Source organism: Anoplopoma fimbria, chromosome 14 (genome assembly GCF_027596085.1).
Source record: "Anoplopoma fimbria isolate UVic2021 breed Golden Eagle Sablefish chromosome 14, Afim_UVic_2022, whole genome shotgun sequence".
Lineage (NCBI taxonomy): Eukaryota > Metazoa > Chordata > Actinopteri > Perciformes > Anoplopomatidae > Anoplopoma > Anoplopoma fimbria.
Window position 1 is genome coordinate 6,123,376 of NC_072462.1, and position 17,502 is coordinate 6,140,877.

The following is a 17,502-nucleotide window of genomic DNA, read 5'->3' on the forward strand; positions in this document are numbered from 1 at the left end:
TTGTCACCGGTCACCTCAAGAAAAGTTCAGCCAAAGATATTAACTGCCTTTGGCTTTTTTTACCCTTAGACAATGAGTCAATAAGATCTCTGAGTTCTTTTAAGTTCCTAGGGTGTTCCCTCTAATCCCACGTGCAAATGTTTGGCGGTTAAATATTGGCCTTTAAATGTTAATATATATGTGATCATTAATACATTTGTTTATCTGTGTGTGTGTGTGTGTGTGTGTGTGTAGCTTATTTCAAGGTTAAAAGTGACACTGGTCCCCCGAAGAAGAAGAAAAAGTGTAAGAAGAAACATTTGAAAGAAAACGGCACTAATGAGAAGACACCTACTCCTAAATCCCAACAAAAGCCTTCACCCTCCACTGCAGCACAGAAAGGCCCAGCCACAGCAAAACTGAACGGGTCCACGACTCAGAGCATAAATGCATCTACAACTCAGACACCTAAAGGTACAGTAAGTGTATCCATTACTCAGTCTGTTCCTCATTGTTATTAAAAATGGTTCCTACAGTCACTTTTTAATGCCTTTTTTAATGTATTTTTTGTAGAGTCCAACTTCTCCACAGTAGATGTACTCCGCAAGAGACTTCATGAGAAGATCGAAGAGTCCAGAGGGCAGGTATGCAGTATTTAAAGATGATGCAGATAAGGTTTAATAATGCTCTCCGTTAGTGACAATGTACCCAACGTTGTTTGAATTGGGCGGAGACGGTCAAATCAGCCTGTAACCATGTTGTTAAAACCACAAAGCAAGTCAGTATTTACTTAAACACTTACACATAGTTACTGAATGTTTACTTTTAGTACACATCTTAATACAAACGGATGCTAATCACGTCTTGAGGAAATGACAGTGTACGTCGGTTAAAGTTGAAAGTGCTGAGAGAAATTTAGTCTACACGACATAACTGGAGCGCAACTTTCATGTTTGGCTTTTTTAGTTGAATGGCCAGAAGCATTTATTTAATAGTTATTTGCAACATGTTGCATAATTTTGGACTATTATTATTATTTTTAGGAGTGCACCAATAGCACTACTTCTCAGATGAAGTACAAGTACTCGCATTTGAGCACATGCTGATACCAAGTCCTGGTATGAGTACTCGATAATACCGTTGTAGTTAAAGAAGAAATATGTCCTGTAATGCACTTAATCTGGCCAGAGTCCATAACATGGTATATTCATGTTGTGGAACTGCAAAACAGAAAAAGACCCTCATCACATACTGTGCAGTAGTTAAACGAGGTTACGGTTAATTGCTGTTAGACTAACACGTTGCACATATCTGTTATCAGGGAGCCCCAAAGGATTCGGCATCAGAGGCCGTCCAGGCAAAGCGAGCAAAAAGAAAGATGGAACGGGAGCGCAAGAAGAGGAAGAGGAAAGAGTTCCGCTTGAAGAAAGCGGCCGAAGAAAGTGCCCAAGAGGCGCAGCCGGAGATTAAAAAGGAAGAAGTGCGTGCCCCGGTCGTGAGCAAAAGAAACGAAACCGCCATCGTCTTCAACAAGGTGGAGACGGTGGAAGAGGGATATTTAGACAAAATGCAGAGAAAGAAGAACAAGAAGCTGAGCATGAAGGGCCAGCTGACACCACTGACGGGGAAGAACTACAAGCAGCTGCTCACTCGCGTTGAGGCTCGCAAAGCAAAGCTAGAAGAGCTGAGGGAGAAGGACGAGGGGAAGGCCCGCGAGATGGAGGAGAAGATGAAGTGGACCAACGTGCTCTACAAGGCGGAGGGCCTCCACATCAAAGACGACGAGAACATGCTGCGCTCCTCGCTGAAGAAGAAGGAGAAGAGGCGCGATCAGAGGAAGAAGCAGTGGAGCGAGCGGAGCGAGAACGTCATAGAGAAGATGCAGCATCGCCAGGACAAGAGACGCAAGAACCTCCAGAGAAGCCAGCATGCCAAGGCCGAGAAGAAGAAGGACAGGGCGAGGAAGAGAGGCAGAGTGCTGCCCGAGGACTTGAAAAAAGCGACACTGTAGAGGAGGACTGTGTGTTATGTTGCCTTTTACGACACAAAAACATAGGCAATGTTTTAATGTTTAAAGTAAATCTCCTTTTATGGCAGTATGATTTATTTACATTGATATGAAAGCGCAGCTGCACGAATTGTACCTTTATACCCTGTCGAGGAGTAATATGTGTGTGTAATGGTCAATAAAATGTGATCTTTATGATGAACATGAATGAGGACTCCTATTTTTGAAATTATTTGTTTTACCAAATTTCATGTGACGATTAAGGGAGTAGCACGACATTGAGAAGACTGATACTATTAAAATATTCTCAATCTACAGTGGGTACGGAAAGTATTCAGACCCCTTTAAATTTTTCACCCTTTGTTTCATTGCAGCCATTTGCTAAAATCGAAAAAGTTCATTTTTTTTCACATTAATGTACACTCAGCAACCCATCTTGACAGAAAAAAACAGAAATGTAGAAATCTTTGCAAATTTATTAAAAAAGAAAAACTGAAATATCACATGGTCATAAGTATTCAGACCCTTTGCTGTGACACTCATATTTAACTCACATGCTGTCCATTTCTTCTGATCCTCCTTGAGATGGTTCTACTCCTTCATTGGAGTCCAGCTGTGTTTAATTAAACTGATTGGACTTGATTAGGAAAGGCACACACCTGTCTATATAAGACCTTACAGCTCACAGTGCATGTCAGAACAAATGAGAATCATGAGGTCGAAGGAACTGCCCAAGGAGCTCAGAGACAGAATTGTGGCAAGGCACAGATCTGGCCAAGGTTACAAAAGAATTTCTGCAGCACTCAAGGTTCCTAAGAGCACAGTGGCCTCCATAATCCTTAAATGGAAGAAGTATGGGATGACCAGAACTCTTCCTAGACCTGGCCGTCCAGCCAAACTGAGCAATCGTGGTGAGAGAGGTAAAGAAGAACCCAAAGATCACTGTGGCTGAGCTCCAGAGATGCAGTAGGGAGATGGGAGAAAGTTCCACAAAGTCAACTATCACTGCAGCCCTCCACCAGTCGGGGCTTTATGGCAGAGTGGCCCGACGGAAGCCTCTCCTCAGTGCAAGACATATGAAAGCCCGCATAGAGTTTGCCAAAGAACACATGGAGGACTCCCAAACTATGAGAAATAAGATTCTCTGGTCTGATGAGACCAAGATTGAACTTTTTGGCGTTAATTCTAAGCGGTATGTGTGGAGAAAACCAGGCACTGCTCATCACCTGCCCAATACAATCCCAACAGTGAAACATGGTGGTGGCAGCATCATGCTATGGGGGTGTTTTTCAGCTGCAGGGACAGGACGACTGGTTGCAATTGAAGGAAAGATGAATGCGGCCAAGTACAGAGATATCCTGGAAGAAAACCTCCTCCAGAGTGCTCAGGACCTCAGACTGGGCCGAAGGTTCACCTTCCAACAAAACAATGACCCGAAGCACACAGCTAAAATAACAAAGGAGTGGCTTCGGAACAAGTCTGTGACCATTCTTGACTGGCCCAGCCAGAGCCCTGACCTAAACCCAATTGAGCATCTCTGGAGAGACCTGAAAATGGCTGTCCACCAACGTTCACCATCCAACCTGACAGAACTGGAGAGGATCTGCAAGGAAGAATGGCAGAGGATCCCCAAATCCAGGTGTGAGAAACTTGTTGCATCATTCCCAAGAAGACTCATGGCTGTACTAGCTCAAAAGGGTGCTTCTACTCAATACTGAGCAAAGGGTCTGAATACTTATGACCATGTGATATTTCAGTTTTTCTTTTTTAATAAATTTGCAAAAATTTCTACATTTCTGTTTTTTTCTGTCAAGATGGGTTGCTGAGTGTACATTAATGCGAAAAAAAATGAACTTTTTCGATTTTAGCAAATGGCTGCAATGAAGCAAATGGTGAAAAATTTAAAGGGGTCTGAATACTTTCCGTACCCACTGTATATTCATGTTGTGGAACTGCAAAACAGAAAAAGACCCTCATCACATACTGTGCAGTAGTTAAACGAGGTTACGGTTAATTGCTGTTAGACTAACACGTTGCACATATCTGTTATCAGGGAGCCCCAAAGGATTCGGCATCAGAGGCCGTCCAGGCAAAGCGAGCAAAAAGAAAGATGGAACGGGAGCGCAAGAAGAGGAAGAGGAAAGAGTTCCGCTTGAAGAAAGCGGCCGAAGAAAGTGCCCAAGAGGCGCAGCCGGAGATTAAAAAGGAAGAAGTGCGTGCCCCGGTCGTGAGCAAAAGAAACGAAACCGCCATCGTCTTCAACAAGGTGGAGACGGTGGAAGAGGGATATTTAGACAAAATGCAGAGAAAGAAGAACAAGAAGCTGAGCATGAAGGGCCAGCTGACACCACTGACGGGGAAGAACTACAAGCAGCTGCTCACTCGCGTTGAGGCTCGCAAAGCAAAGCTAGAAGAGCTGAGGGAGAAGGACGAGGGGAAGGCCCGCGAGATGGAGGAGAAGATGAAGTGGACCAACGTGCTCTACAAGGCGGAGGGCCTCCACATCAAAGACGACGAGAACATGCTGCGCTCCTCGCTGAAGAAGAAGGAGAAGAGGCGCGATCAGAGGAAGAAGCAGTGGAGCGAGCGGAGCGAGAACGTCATAGAGAAGATGCAGCATCGCCAGGACAAGAGACGCAAGAACCTCCAGAGAAGCCAGCATGCCAAGGCCGAGAAGAAGAAGGACAGGGCGAGGAAGAGAGGCAGAGTGCTGCCCGAGGACTTGAAAAAAGCGACACTGTAGAGGAGGACTGTGTGTCATGTTGCCTTTTACGACACAAAAACATAGGCAATGTTTAAAGTAAATCTCCTTTTATGGCAGTATGATTTATTTACATGATATGAAAGCGCAGCTGCACGAATTGTACCTTTATACCCTGTCGAGGAGTAATATGTGTGTAATGGTCAATAAAATGTGATCTTTATGATGAACATGAATGAGGACTCCTATTATTGAAATTATTTGTTTTACCAAATTGCATGTGACGATTAAGGGAGTAGCACGACATTGAGAAGACTGATACTATTAAAATATTCTCAATCTAAATATGAAGCAAAAGGTTTTGGTGAACCTGCATGATTTCATTTCTGTTTTCGCACAGAATCCATGCATTCAAAACATCCAAACATTAAGAATAACTATATACACACGTGGACAAAATTGTTGGTACCCTTCCGTTAAAGAAAGAAAAACCCACAATGGTCACTGAAATAACTTGAAACTGACTAAAGTAATAATAAATAAAAAAAATATTGAAAATTAACTAATAAAAATCAGACATTGCTTTTGAATTGTGGTTCAACAGAATCATTTTAAAAAACAAACTAATGAAAATGGCCTGGACAAAAATGATGGTACCCCTAGAAAAGATTGAAAATAATTAGACCATAAGGACATGTTAAACTAAGGTGTGTCCTCTAATTAGCATCACAGGTGTCTTCAAACTTGTAATCAGTCAGTCTGCCTGTTTAAAGGGTGAAAAGTAGTCACTGTGCTGTTTGGTAACATGGTTTGTACCACACTGAACATGGACCACAGAAAGCTAAGGAGAGAGTTGTCTCAGGAGATTAGAAAGAAAATTATAGACAAGCATGTTAAAAGTAAAGGCTATAAGACCATCTCCAAGCAGCTTGATGTTCCTGTGACTACAGTTTCACATATTATTCAGAAGTTTAAGGTCCACGGGACTGTAGCCAACCTCCCTGGACGTGGCCGCAAGAGGAAAATTGATGACAAAATGAAGAGACGGAAAATACGAATGGTAACCAAAGAGCCCAGAACAACTTCCAAACAGATTAGAGGTGAACTCCAAGGTCAAGGTCCATCAGTGTCAGATCGCACCATCCGTCGCTGTTTGAGCCAAAGTGGACTTCATGGAAGACGACCGAGGAGGACACCACTGTTGAAAGCAAATCATAAAAAAGCGAGACTGGAATTTGACAAAATGCATGTTGACAAGCCACAAAGCTTCTGGGAGAATGTCATTTGGACAGATGAGACAAAACTGGAGCTTTTTGGCAAGTCACATCAGCTCTATGTTCACAGACGCAAAAATGAAGCATACAAAGAAAAGAACACTGTATCTACTGTGAAACATGGAGGAGGCTCGGTTATGTTCTGGGGCTGCTTTGCTACATCTGGCACAGGGTGTCTTGAATCTGTGCAGGGTACAATGAAATCTCAAGACTATCAAGGCATTCTGGAGCGAAATGTGCTGCCCAGTGTCAGAAAGCTTGGTCTCAGTCGCAGGTCATGGGTCCTCCAACAGGATAATGACCCAAAACACACAGCTAAAAACACCCAAGAATGGCTAAGAGCAAAACATTGGACTATTCTGAAGTGGCCTTCTATGAGCCCTGATCTAAATCCTATTGAACATCTGTGGAAGGAGCTGAAACATGCAGTCTGGAGAAGGCACCCTTCAAACCTGAGACAGCTGGAGCAGTTTGCTCATGAGGAGTGGGCCAAAATACCTGTTGACAGGTGCAGAAGTCTCATTGAGAGTTACAGAAATCGCTTGATTGCAGTGATTGCCTCAAAAGCTTGTTCAACAAAATATTAAGTTAAGGGTACCATCATTTTTGTCCAGGCCATTTTCATTAGTTTGTTTTTTTAAAATGATTCTGTTGAAACACAATTCAAAAGCAATGTCTGATTTTCATTAGTTCATTTTCAGTAAATTTTTATTTATTATTACTTTTGTCAGTTTCAAGTTATTTCAGTGACCATTGTGGGTTTTTCTTTCTTTAACGGAAGGGTTCCAACAATTTTGTCCACGTGTGTATACCCCCCCACTTCCAACTTCGAACATCATTTTGGGTCTTCAGACACCAGTGGTAAGAAAAGTTTTCCTTTTACCAATTTTCTTCTTTTTTTATATATATATATATATATATATTTTTATTTTTTTTTCTCCGGTGGCCATAGTCGTTATTTAAAAAAGTTTTTTTCAAAGTAAAAAAAAAAAAAAAAAAAAAAAAAAAAGTTTTCTGAGGCTGACTATAAAGGTCCTCCCCTGCTGCTGCCATCTGATCTCGTGCACTCTCCGGGCGGCGCGCATTTCCTCTCGAACGCGCCTCGCATTAGGAGCTGCTTAAGAGGAGGTAGGACAGTTTTTACTTCTCAGTCTCAGTTTACTTAAAAAAGAAATAGCCACAAAAAAAAAAAAAAACACACACATTTAAAAACATTTCTACTGTATCAGGTATATGATAGAGATGAAGGGAATAATCGGCAGTTTGACCGCAAATAGTAAAAAAAAAAAAAAAAAAAAAAAAACTAGAAACATTAATAAAGTATGTACAGCTGCAGCGATACAAATAATGTCTTTTTTTCAGGCAATCATGTCAGGAGAACTTCAACCACGCCGAACTAGCAGTAGACACGTTTGGTAAGTGATTCCATTGACCCAACAGCACGTATTTAAAGTGTATACATGCAGGTTTTACTTTTGCCTTTAATGTTGCAAGTATCTGCTTAGATTGTCAGTGTTAACCTTGTCACTGTCTGATTGGTGGACAGTTAATTTAACATACCTATTTAAATGCTGATGCATCCTTGAATTTAGCCTTAGTGCCACCACAGACAAGAGAAAATGAGAAAAGATCTGTGTAAAAACAACTAATCAGCTTTTATAAATGTTGTAATTTGATGTCATATCACCTAGAAACTGGTACCATCATTATGTAAAATAGTCTGTTATTTTGATTATGAAATTGAAAAGCAATAACTTTCTTTTGATGCTTTGCAAAACAATCATATATAAGATAAGATAATGCTTTATTAGTCCCGCAGCGGGGAAATTTACAGGATTACAGCAGCATAGAGGATAGAGCAAACAAGAGACATAGTAAAAAAAAATGAGCAATAAAAAACATGCAATGCAAAAATATTGCATATTGCTTAATTTTTAGTATTTTCTTACTCGAGCCATTGATGATATCAAAGATGGATATCTCCAAACCTGGGCAAGTGAAGCCAAAAATATCTGTAAGTCTAGATAGATATGTCTTGATGCAACATTTTTTATTTGTTTGTTTGTTTTGCATCATTGAGAGTTCTTAACATTAACATTTGAATTTAGATTCAAACATTGATTTCTACACAAATACTTCATTCTAAAGAATTTAAAATTGTAATATATTTATATTTTCTTACTCACTTGTGTGTACGTAATTGTCTCATATTCTTTTTTGATGAAATGGTTGCAGGGGTACCGGTAGCTCAAAAGGAAGGGAACATAATATGACAATCATAGGATATCATTTGTAGTCATATAACTGTGTTTATTTAATTCTAACTGGTCATTTAGGGAACAGCACTGTAGTGTCTGATCTGTTTTGCACCAACAGGATTCAATTCACACAACTGGCTGCAGACTACAAAGCAGTGAATCTTGGACAGGGATTTCCTGACTTCTCCCCTCCAGAATTTGTCAAAGAAGCTTTTTGTAAAGCTGTGAGTGGAGGACACCAAATGCACCAGTATACTCGGGCTTTTGTAAGTGGAGAGACACACTTGGAGAAAACTTTATCTTTCTGTGAATGTCACAAAAATTTGCTTAAGTTGCAAAACAAACAGTTACAGTCACTTAATGTTTACGTATCCTTTCTGTCCTCAGGGCCATCCTCGTCTTGTAAAAATTCTGGCTAAATTCTTCGGCAGGATAGTGGGACATGAGATTGATCCTTTTGAAGACGTGCTGGTCACAGTTGGAGCTTATCAGGCTCTCTACTGTGCATTTCAAGCTCTGATTGATGAAGGGGATGAGGTATGAAAATCAACCCAAGTTAAGTCAAAATGTTGTACAGTGCAGCAATAATTAGGAACGTACAGCAAACACTTCAAACATGTAGGTAGGTTGTATTTGTGTGTGTGTTCAAGAAAATAAGAGCTGAAAAAACAACTAATGCTATAAGCAACATGTTTTGCATTTTAACTGAAGCACAGTTTCAGTTACCCAATTCTTTGGTCAATAACCTTTGAAAAACAAACTGACAGAAATTTCTCTTTCAGGTCATAATTGTTGAGCCGTTCTTTGACTGCTACCAGCCGATGTTGAAGATGGCCGGAGGAAAGGCCGTTTATATACCTCTGAGGCCGGTGAGAAGTTTACACCTATTTACAAAAATCTTTCCAGAGCATCTTTCAACAATTTCTTCTTTGTGTAAATGTCCTTAACATAGTACACATAGTCTGTTATTTTCTTTTGTTAAATTTAAGAAAGTTGAAGGAAGCACCGTCCTGTCAAGTGGAGACTGGGTTCTTTCTCCTGAGGAGCTGGCCAGTAAATTCACTCCACGCACAAAAGCCATCGTTATCAACACTCCCAACAACCCACTGGGCAAGGTAAGACATTTACCAGAGTAGTGTCTCTTTTTAAAGGAAGCTGAATAAAATGTGTTCTTGTATGTAAACACCTGTCACACATTTATGTCCATTACAGGTTTTCAAGAGAGAAGAGCTCCAAATGATCGCTGATCTGTGTATCAAACATGATGTGCTGTGCATCAGTGATGAGGTGTACGAGTGGCTGACTTATGATGGAATCAAGCATGTGAAGATGGGTGAGATTGAGCCCGAGTTCAACAGAATGCACACAAAGTGTGAAGCTGCATTATATTCATTATGTTAATGTGTTGACAGCCAGCCTTCCTGGCATGTGGGAACGAACCATCACCATTGGAAGTGCAGGAAAGACCTTCAGTGCTACTGGCTGGAAGGTAATGCACAAACTGAGTATTTAAGTCATGTATTCATCTTTACCACATATTAAAGCCCTAAACAGACATAAGTCACAAAACAATCTCGAGTTCCCAAGTTGGTTATATCCTTATCTCAAGAAAACAAGCATTGCTATCTCGAGATAAAAAGTTAATCAGAGATGTCCTAAAGTCAAATATATCAAATATTGTCAGGAATTTTTTTAAGATGTTTTTCTTAATTGCACCTCAAGTACTCAGAAATAGAGCTTTTTTCAGGGTAAATAGTAATTTGCTTTTGTGTCTGTATGTAGTCAGGTTATTCATTTTTTCATTTTTTCCGGCAACACAAGGATCAAAGAATGAGGACATTTCCCTCTCAAACTTTTGGTATCATACAAAGCAAACAACATTTTGTTTTCTATTGATAACAATTTATTATCTCTTTACCTCTAGAAATCAGACATAATTAACTAGTGAGCTCAAGATATTTATAACAATGTTTGAATCTTGTCCATTAAGGGCTTCCCTCACTACACATTGTTATGATGACCTTTTTTTCTTTACAGGTTGGCTGGGTCATCGGTTCTGTTCATCACATTAACAACCTGAAAATCACCCATGATGACTGTGTTTACCAATGTCCTACAACCGCTCAGGTAAACACCTAAAACTTGAGTTTTTTAGAGACATTTAGCCTTTATTCTGTTTGGTGTACCTGTTAAAAATGGTGCTCCTTTTTCTTTTCTTTATATACTAAAACGGTCAACACAGCCTCTCATCTTTGTATGTAAAATAAAATCTTTTCATGCAAGAGAATAAATTATATTTCTGCTTCAAGAACAGTTGTTTTGTTATAAATGTAATTTATAAGTTAAAACAACACATACTTTTAGGTAATGTCAACTAGGAAAGTTATGTCAAGATTTCCTTTTAGCTAAAATAAGTGATTTGAAACCACTTATTGTGACTAGTGAACAGAAAGCTTTATAACAAGTTATCTATATTTTGAACTTGCATTGCAAAGTTGAATTAACAAGTACTGAAGCTAAAGTGAACTCAAAATAATGAGTTGAAACAATTGGTAAATCCAATTTGACTTATATTGAAACTTTAAGGCAGCCGTTGAACCTAAGTTTTTAAGTTGAACCAGAAAAGTTTTTATTAGTGTTACAAATCTACACATGGCACAATTTTACATTTCAACAGGAGGCAGTAGCTCGTGGATTTGAGAGAGAATACGAGCTGTTTGGGACTCCAGAGAGCTACTTCCAGCAGCTGCCTGCGATGTTGCACCAGAAGAGAGACAAGCTGGCCTCATGTCTGCAGAGTGTGGGTTTGCAGCCCATCGTGCCAGAGGGAGGCTATTTTATAATCGCAGACATCTCCTCTGTCAGTGAGTGAAGAACAAACACTTGAATCCGTCTAAGCTTAAAATAAAACAACTTTTAAAAATGTGTTTTTCTAGTTTAATCTTTTTATTTGTGTTTAATCTTAAATTAATGTTTGTTTTTGACAGAGGTGGACCTAAATGACCAGAACACTAAGGATGAACCCTATGACTTCAAATTTGTTAAGTGGCTAACTAAGGAGAAGGTAAATATTAATCATTCACTCAACACTTTATTGGATTTTATTTAGGACAGAGTAATACATTTTTTTTTTTTAGCAGTAGCACATGTGTTGCAGTTTGTTTTACGGAAATAAAAAGTGATCTGATAGGTGTTTTTATGCAACATTTAGGTTTGGTGTATGATTGGTGTATTTACAATGTTGTGCCTCAAATTTTTCTTACTTTTTAATACATCATTTCTGTTTCTACAGGGTTTAGCAACAATGCCCGTCTCTTTATTCTACAGTCCAGAGCACAGCACAAAGTTTGACAAATACATTAGATTCTGCTTCGTCAAGGTAAATTCAAAGTCATTAACTGAAATGAATTCGATCTCAACCTTCTCCTGCCTCGCTCTTTGACTAACACTCACTCTCTTTGTCTAACAGGAGGACTCCACCCTGAATGCAGCAGACGACATCTTAAAAAAGTTGAGTCAGACACAGTAAAATCTGCCACTACAAGAAGCATTGCCCGCCCAGTCTTTATATGTAAAGTCTGTATAATAATAAACATTGTGTAAAAACTCAGGCTTTACAAAAAAATCCTTTTTAATGTTCCTGTGTGATTATTTTATGCCGAAAACTAAAAAATGAATAAATAATAAAGCTTTTAATGAATCCACACGTTCTTTTTCAGCGCTCTCTGTTGTAGCTTCAGAGGCTCATGCCTTGTAAAGTGTGTATTACAGTATCTGGTTGTCCACGTAAACAGTATGAAACAGACACATAACAGCAATTAAGATTTAGAGTCAATAAAAGGAGTATTTCCAGCTAAATTTGAGACTTCAAAGCATTGCAGCAACTGTCTTAATGTGTTCATCACTATAAATTAACTCCATCACACTTCACTGACCAATATGGTTAATAAGTGTAAATGTAAAGGTGTTTGACTGTAATATACTGCTGATTGTAAGTCGCTAATATACTACTGATTGTAAAAGCGTCTGCTAAATGACTGTACTGTAATGTAATGTAATGTGATGGAGGGGGGGTATGAAGAACAAAAGGGGTGCATGAATATCAAAGAAAAGGTAGAAAAACAAAGGAGAGGAAGAAGATCAAAAGGTGGATACGAGTCTCAGGTGGGGAGGAAGGACCAAGGTCTCGACCTTTAGAGTACACATCATAGTACATTTCATTCAAAACCTTTAGAGTAAAATCTTCACATCATAGTACATTTCATTCAAAACCTTTAGAGTAAAATCTTCACATCATAGTACATTTCATTCAAAACCTTTACACTATATACTTCCAATTTACACTAATATAATTTTCCATTACACTTGTAAAGGGGCTCCATCAACACCTCTGTCTCTGTACCCAGTGCTCTCGTTACATCCATCATAGAACTGGAGTTACATCCGGGTAACTACCAGCTTACCTCACGCTCCGCCCATACCGGAAGTATAAATGAAAGCTTAAGGAGCTACTTGAAGGGGAAGTATCAAGCACGAGATCTTCTCAGGATCGCTTGTAAGGAACTTCACTTCAAAAAAACAATAACCCCAGAAGAGAAACAACACTTTTGGAGACATTTGTAGTGTATCAGATATATGATAGATGAAGAGAATAATCAAGAGTCTGACCGCTAATTTGAGAATTCCTCATAATTCAATAAGGAATATTAATAAAGTGGGTATCGATGCAGAGATTTGACACTTGCACAGCGACAAATGGCGTTCTTACAAATGTGCTTTTATTCCAGACAATCATGTCACGACAACTTCAAGCACGCAGAACTGTCAGTGTCTGTAAAAACGTTTGGTAAGTAATGATATCTGACTGTCTGATTGGGGGACAGTCCTTTTTCATATGCATTTCTAAATGAGTGCACATGTGTCCTTCAATGCAGCATTAGTGCAACAACATGCAAGGGAAAATGAAAAACCAATGATGTGGATGCTTTGCAAATTAATCATATTTATTGCATATTGGTTAATATTAGTATTTTCTTACTTGAGTAATTGCAGAAATCAGAGATGGAAATCTCAAAACCTGGGCAAGTGAAGCCAAAAATATTTGCAATTCCAGATAGATATTTCTTTAAACTACATAGTTTTTTGTAATCTGGCTGAACTAATACTTTTTATTCACATTGAGAGTTCCTTAACATTTTGCGCAAAAAAAAAAAAAAAATAGGTTTAAACTCTGATTTCTACACAAATAAAACATTCTAAAGCATTTATAATTTCAATATATTTATTGTATTGCTCACTTGTGTGTACGTACTGGTTTAATATTCTGTTTTGATGAAATGGTTGCAGGGGTACCGGTAGCTCAAAAGGAAGGGAACATAATATGACAATCATAGGATATCATTTGTAGTCATATAACTGTGTTTATTTAATTCTAACTGATAATTTAGGGAACAGCACTGTAGTGTCTGATCTGTTTTGCACCAACAGGATTGAATTCACACAACTGGCTGCAGACTACAAAGCAGTGAATCTTGGACAGGGATTTCCTGACTTCTCCCCTCCAGAATTTGTCCAAGAGGCTTTTTGTAAAGCTGTGAGTGGAGGATACCAAATGCACCAGTATACTCGGGCTTTTGTAAGTGGAGAGACACACTTGGAGAAAACTTTATCTTTCTGTGAATGTCACAAAAATTTGCTTAAGCTGCAGAACAAACAGTTACAGTCACTTAATGTTTACGTATCCTTTCTGTCCTCAGGGCCATCCTCCTCTTGTAAAAATTCTGGCTAAATTCTTTGGCAGGATCGTGGGACATGAGATTGATCCTTTTGAAGACGTGCTGGTCACAGTTGGAGCTTATCAGGCTCTCTTCTGTACATTTCAAGCTCTGATTGATGAAGGGGATGAGGTATGAAAATCAACCCAAGTTAAGTCAAAATGTTGTACAGTGCAGCAATAATTAGGAACATACAGCAAACACTTGCTACATAGGTTTGGAATATAGTATTTGTGTGTGTGTGTGTGTGTGTGTGTGGAGTTTACTCTGTGATAAAAAACTCCCCCTCATGGTGCTGAGCACAGGTTGAAAATATAGTAAGAGATAACAGAAACCTATGCGAATAGCCAACTGTTTTGTTTTTTTAAGTTACTGTGAGGAACTTATAACTGGCTATGAAACAACCTCAATTTAATACTGATGCCTCTTAATGAGTTACATCAGTAAACGAGGCCATCAGTGAGAGAATTGGCTATTTCTTCATAGTTATTCTTAATTCTTGCTGGAGGAAAGGGAGGCACAGAAAAGACGGAACCAGGACTACGGGGAGCAGACTGTCAGACCCTGATGCAGTAAAATGAGGGGTTTTCTGAAGGGATTCTGGGGCTCGGAAACACACTACCACTTTTGTCCAAAGGGACCACCATAACGAGCACAAAATAAAAGTTCCTTGTAGTAGCTTTAACTTCAGCATAGCAATATGTTAAAAAAAAAAGGACCACATATTGTGGTTTCAGTTACCCAATTTCGTAAAAGAACTAACAGTCTTAAATTTGTCTTTCAGGTCATAATTGTTGAGCCGTTCTTTGACTGCTACCAGCCGATGGTGAAGATGGCCGGAGGAAAGGCCGTTTATATACCTCTGAGGCCGGTGAGAAGTTTACACCTATTTATAATTATATAAATAATTGCAGAGTGTGTACGTGTCCCTAAAATAGTTCAAATCAACTGTTATTTTCTTTTGTTAAATTTAAGAAAGTTGAAGGAAGCACCGTCCTGTCAAGTGGAGACTGGGTTCTTTCTCCTGAGGAGCTGGCCAGTAAATTCACTCCACGCACAAAAGCCATCGTTATCAACACTCCCAACAACCCACTGGGCAAGGTAAGACATTTACCAGAGTAGTGTCTCTTTTTAAAGGAAGCTGAATAAAATGTGTTCTTGTATGTAAACACCTGTCACACATTTATGTCCATTACAGGTTTTCAAGAGAGAAGAGCTCCAAATGATCGCTGATCTGTGTATCAAACATGATGTGCTGTGCATCAGTGATGAGGTGTACGAGTGGCTGACTTATGATGGAAACAAGCATGTGAAGATAGGTGAGATAGAGCCCGAGTTCAACAGAATGCACACAAAGTGTGAAGCTGCATTATATTCATTATGTTAATGTGTTGACAGCCAGCCTTCCTGGCATGTGGGAACGAACCATCACCATTGGAAGTGCAGGAAAGACCTTCAGTGCTACTGGCTGGAAGGTAATGCACAAACTGAGTATTTAAGTCATGTATTCATCTTTACTACACATTGTTATTATGACCTGTTTTTTTCTTTTCAGGTTGGCTGGGTCATCAGCTCTGGGCGTAACATTCAACACATGAAAATCATCCATCAGAACTGTGTTTACCATTGTCCTACAGCCGCTCAGGTAAATACATAAAACCCGATTTTAGATGTTTTCTACATTTCAACTTACCAACAGACACTTTAAGAAAGAAACAAGGGTTTAGAAGATGAAGAAGAACAAGAAATATGATCTCAACAGTTTAATTTAATTGATTTTCGAGCAACTTGACCAGAAACTTTCTTGCCACATGGTAATGTTCAGAAAATGTTGATATTTATTCTTCTGCTGTATCAAATCTACATATGTTACAATTGTCATTTCAACATAAGCCACTCTCGCCTTCAACAGGAGGCAGTAGCTCGTGGATTTGAGAGAGAATACGAGCTGTTTGGGACTCCAGAGAGCTACTTCCAGCAGCTGCCTGCGATGTTGCACCAGAAGAGAGAGAAGCTGGCCTCATGTCTGCAGAGTGTGGGTTTGCAGCCCATCATGCCAGAGGGAGGCTATTTTATGATTTCAGACATCTCGTCTGTCAGTGAGTGAAGAACAAACACCCAAATCCATCTTAGCTTAAAATAAAAATGTTTTTAGTTTATTCAATCTGAAAGCTTCCAGTTTAATCTTTTTATTTGTGTTGTCTAATGATTGTTCGTTTTTTGACAGAGGTGGACCTGAATGACCAGAGCACTAAGGATGAACCCTATGACTTCAGATTTGTTAAGTGGCTAACGAAGGAGAAGGTAAATATTAATCATTCACTCAACACTTTATTGGATTTTATTTAGGACAGAGTAATACAGAGTAATGGTGTATGATTGGTGTATTTACAAAGTTGTGCCTCAAATTTTTCTTACTTTTTAATACATCATTTCTGTTTCTACAGGGTTTAGCAACAATCCCCGTCTCTGCATTCTACAGTCCAGAGCACAGCACGGAGTTTGACAAATACATAAGATTCTGCTTCATCAAGGTAAATTCAACGTAATTAACTAAATTGAATTCAATCTCAACCTTCTCCTGCATCGCTCTTTGACTCACACTCTTTCTCTTTTTCTAACAGGAGGACTCGACCCTGAATGCAGCAGTGGACATCTTAAGAAAGTGGGGTCAGACCCAGTAAAATCATCCACTCCAAGAACAATTACCCGTCCATCCACATTTTACCTGGCTTTTTAAGCCTCCTCAGTTGAAATGAGCCATTTTCAGTGTTTCTGTGAGTCTTTATGGCCTGTACTAACAGGCAATGTCGTCCAGTGTTCTCCATATAATAATACAAGAACAAATCCTTTTAAACTTCATGTGCAATAATTTTAAGCAGAAAATTGTAATAAAGATATTAATGAATCTACACTGTTTTAGTGTTTATCTTCTGTTGTAGCTTTAGAGGGTCATGCCTTGTAAAGTGGATAATACAATATTTGGGTGTCCATATAAACAGTATGAAACAGATCAACATCAACCTAATAGCAATTCAGATACACAGTCAATAACAGTCATATTTGCAGCTCATTTTGAGACTTAAAGACATTGCAGCAACTGTCTTAATGTTTTTATCACACTGTACCAACCAAACGGTAAGCAAGAGTTATTTTAAAGGTGTTTGACTCCAGGTATGTCTACTTTGATTAAAATACAATCTTTTCTTGAATATAATTTAAGATGTGAGTTGGCAGCCAACCTGAGCTCGGCGTATATAACTTGTTTATGTAGTCAGTATTGTACTGATGGTGTTTCTAAGTGTATTATCTACTTTAAAATTTAAATTAAAATCATCTTCTGTAGGATTAAAGATAAAGATGTTGAAGGAAATTAACCACCAAATACAAATGTTTTCTATTGCTACATTATTACTGTCTTTTGCACATTGTGGGTTCTTTTTTTTACAGATGTCAGGGACTCAACATTTTGCTCAATAAGGTGTTATTGAAGGGAAACAACAGTGCT

The 17,502-nt window shown here is 38.9% G+C and overlaps 4 protein-coding genes across 5 annotated transcripts in view; all 4 read left to right on the forward strand.

Moving 5' to 3' along the window:
* surf6 (surfeit 6) overlaps positions 1-2,189 on the forward strand; it is a 3,941-nt gene extending 1,752 nt beyond the window's left edge. Inside the window, exons 2-4 of the mRNA XM_054612501.1 lie at positions 235-453; positions 553-623; positions 1,301-2,189. Coding sequence (XP_054468476.1) covers positions 235-453; positions 553-623; positions 1,301-1,990 — 980 coding nt within the window. The 3' untranslated portion in view covers positions 1,991-2,189. The remainder of the gene's footprint in view (positions 1-234; positions 454-552; positions 624-1,300) is intronic.
* A 1,842-nt stretch (positions 2,190-4,031) lies between these two features.
* Positions 4,032-4,887, forward strand: LOC129102761 (surfeit locus protein 6 homolog; the record flags this gene model as incomplete). The annotated part of the gene is made up of 1 exon (XM_054613030.1): positions 4,032-4,887. A coding segment is annotated over one exon (699 nt), but the record flags the coding sequence as incomplete, so codon positions are not given.
* A 2,141-nt stretch (positions 4,888-7,028) lies between these two features.
* On the forward strand, positions 7,029-11,876 carry LOC129102316 (kynurenine--oxoglutarate transaminase 1-like). Its single transcript, XM_054612405.1, has 13 exons — positions 7,029-7,090; positions 7,325-7,377; positions 8,339-8,486; positions 8,608-8,757; positions 9,003-9,089; positions 9,210-9,335; positions 9,433-9,553; positions 9,633-9,709; positions 10,258-10,347; positions 10,898-11,084; positions 11,208-11,284; positions 11,513-11,599; positions 11,690-11,876. The coding sequence occupies exons 2-13, from the start codon at positions 7,331-7,333 to the stop codon at positions 11,747-11,749; spliced, it is 1,257 nt and encodes a 418-aa protein (XP_054468380.1). The 5' UTR covers positions 7,029-7,090; positions 7,325-7,330; the 3' UTR covers positions 11,750-11,876.
* An 816-nt stretch (positions 11,877-12,692) lies between these two features.
* On the forward strand, positions 12,693-16,904 carry LOC129102317 (kynurenine--oxoglutarate transaminase 1-like). Of its 2 annotated transcripts, none has more exons than XM_054612407.1 (13): positions 12,693-12,775; positions 13,008-13,066; positions 13,708-13,855; positions 13,977-14,126; positions 14,779-14,865; positions 14,970-15,095; positions 15,193-15,313; positions 15,393-15,469; positions 15,550-15,639; positions 15,907-16,093; positions 16,222-16,298; positions 16,442-16,528; positions 16,619-16,885. In XM_054612407.1, exons 2-13 carry the CDS (start codon positions 13,014-13,016, stop codon positions 16,676-16,678), a joined length of 1,263 nt encoding a protein of 420 aa, XP_054468382.1. In that variant the 5' UTR covers positions 12,693-12,775; positions 13,008-13,013; the 3' UTR covers positions 16,679-16,885. The 2 variants fall into 2 exon arrangements, with proteins under 2 accessions (XP_054468382.1, XP_054468381.1); XM_054612406.1 differs by having other exon boundaries at positions 12,750-12,934; positions 16,619-16,904.
* Positions 16,905-17,502: the final 598 nt, after the last annotated feature.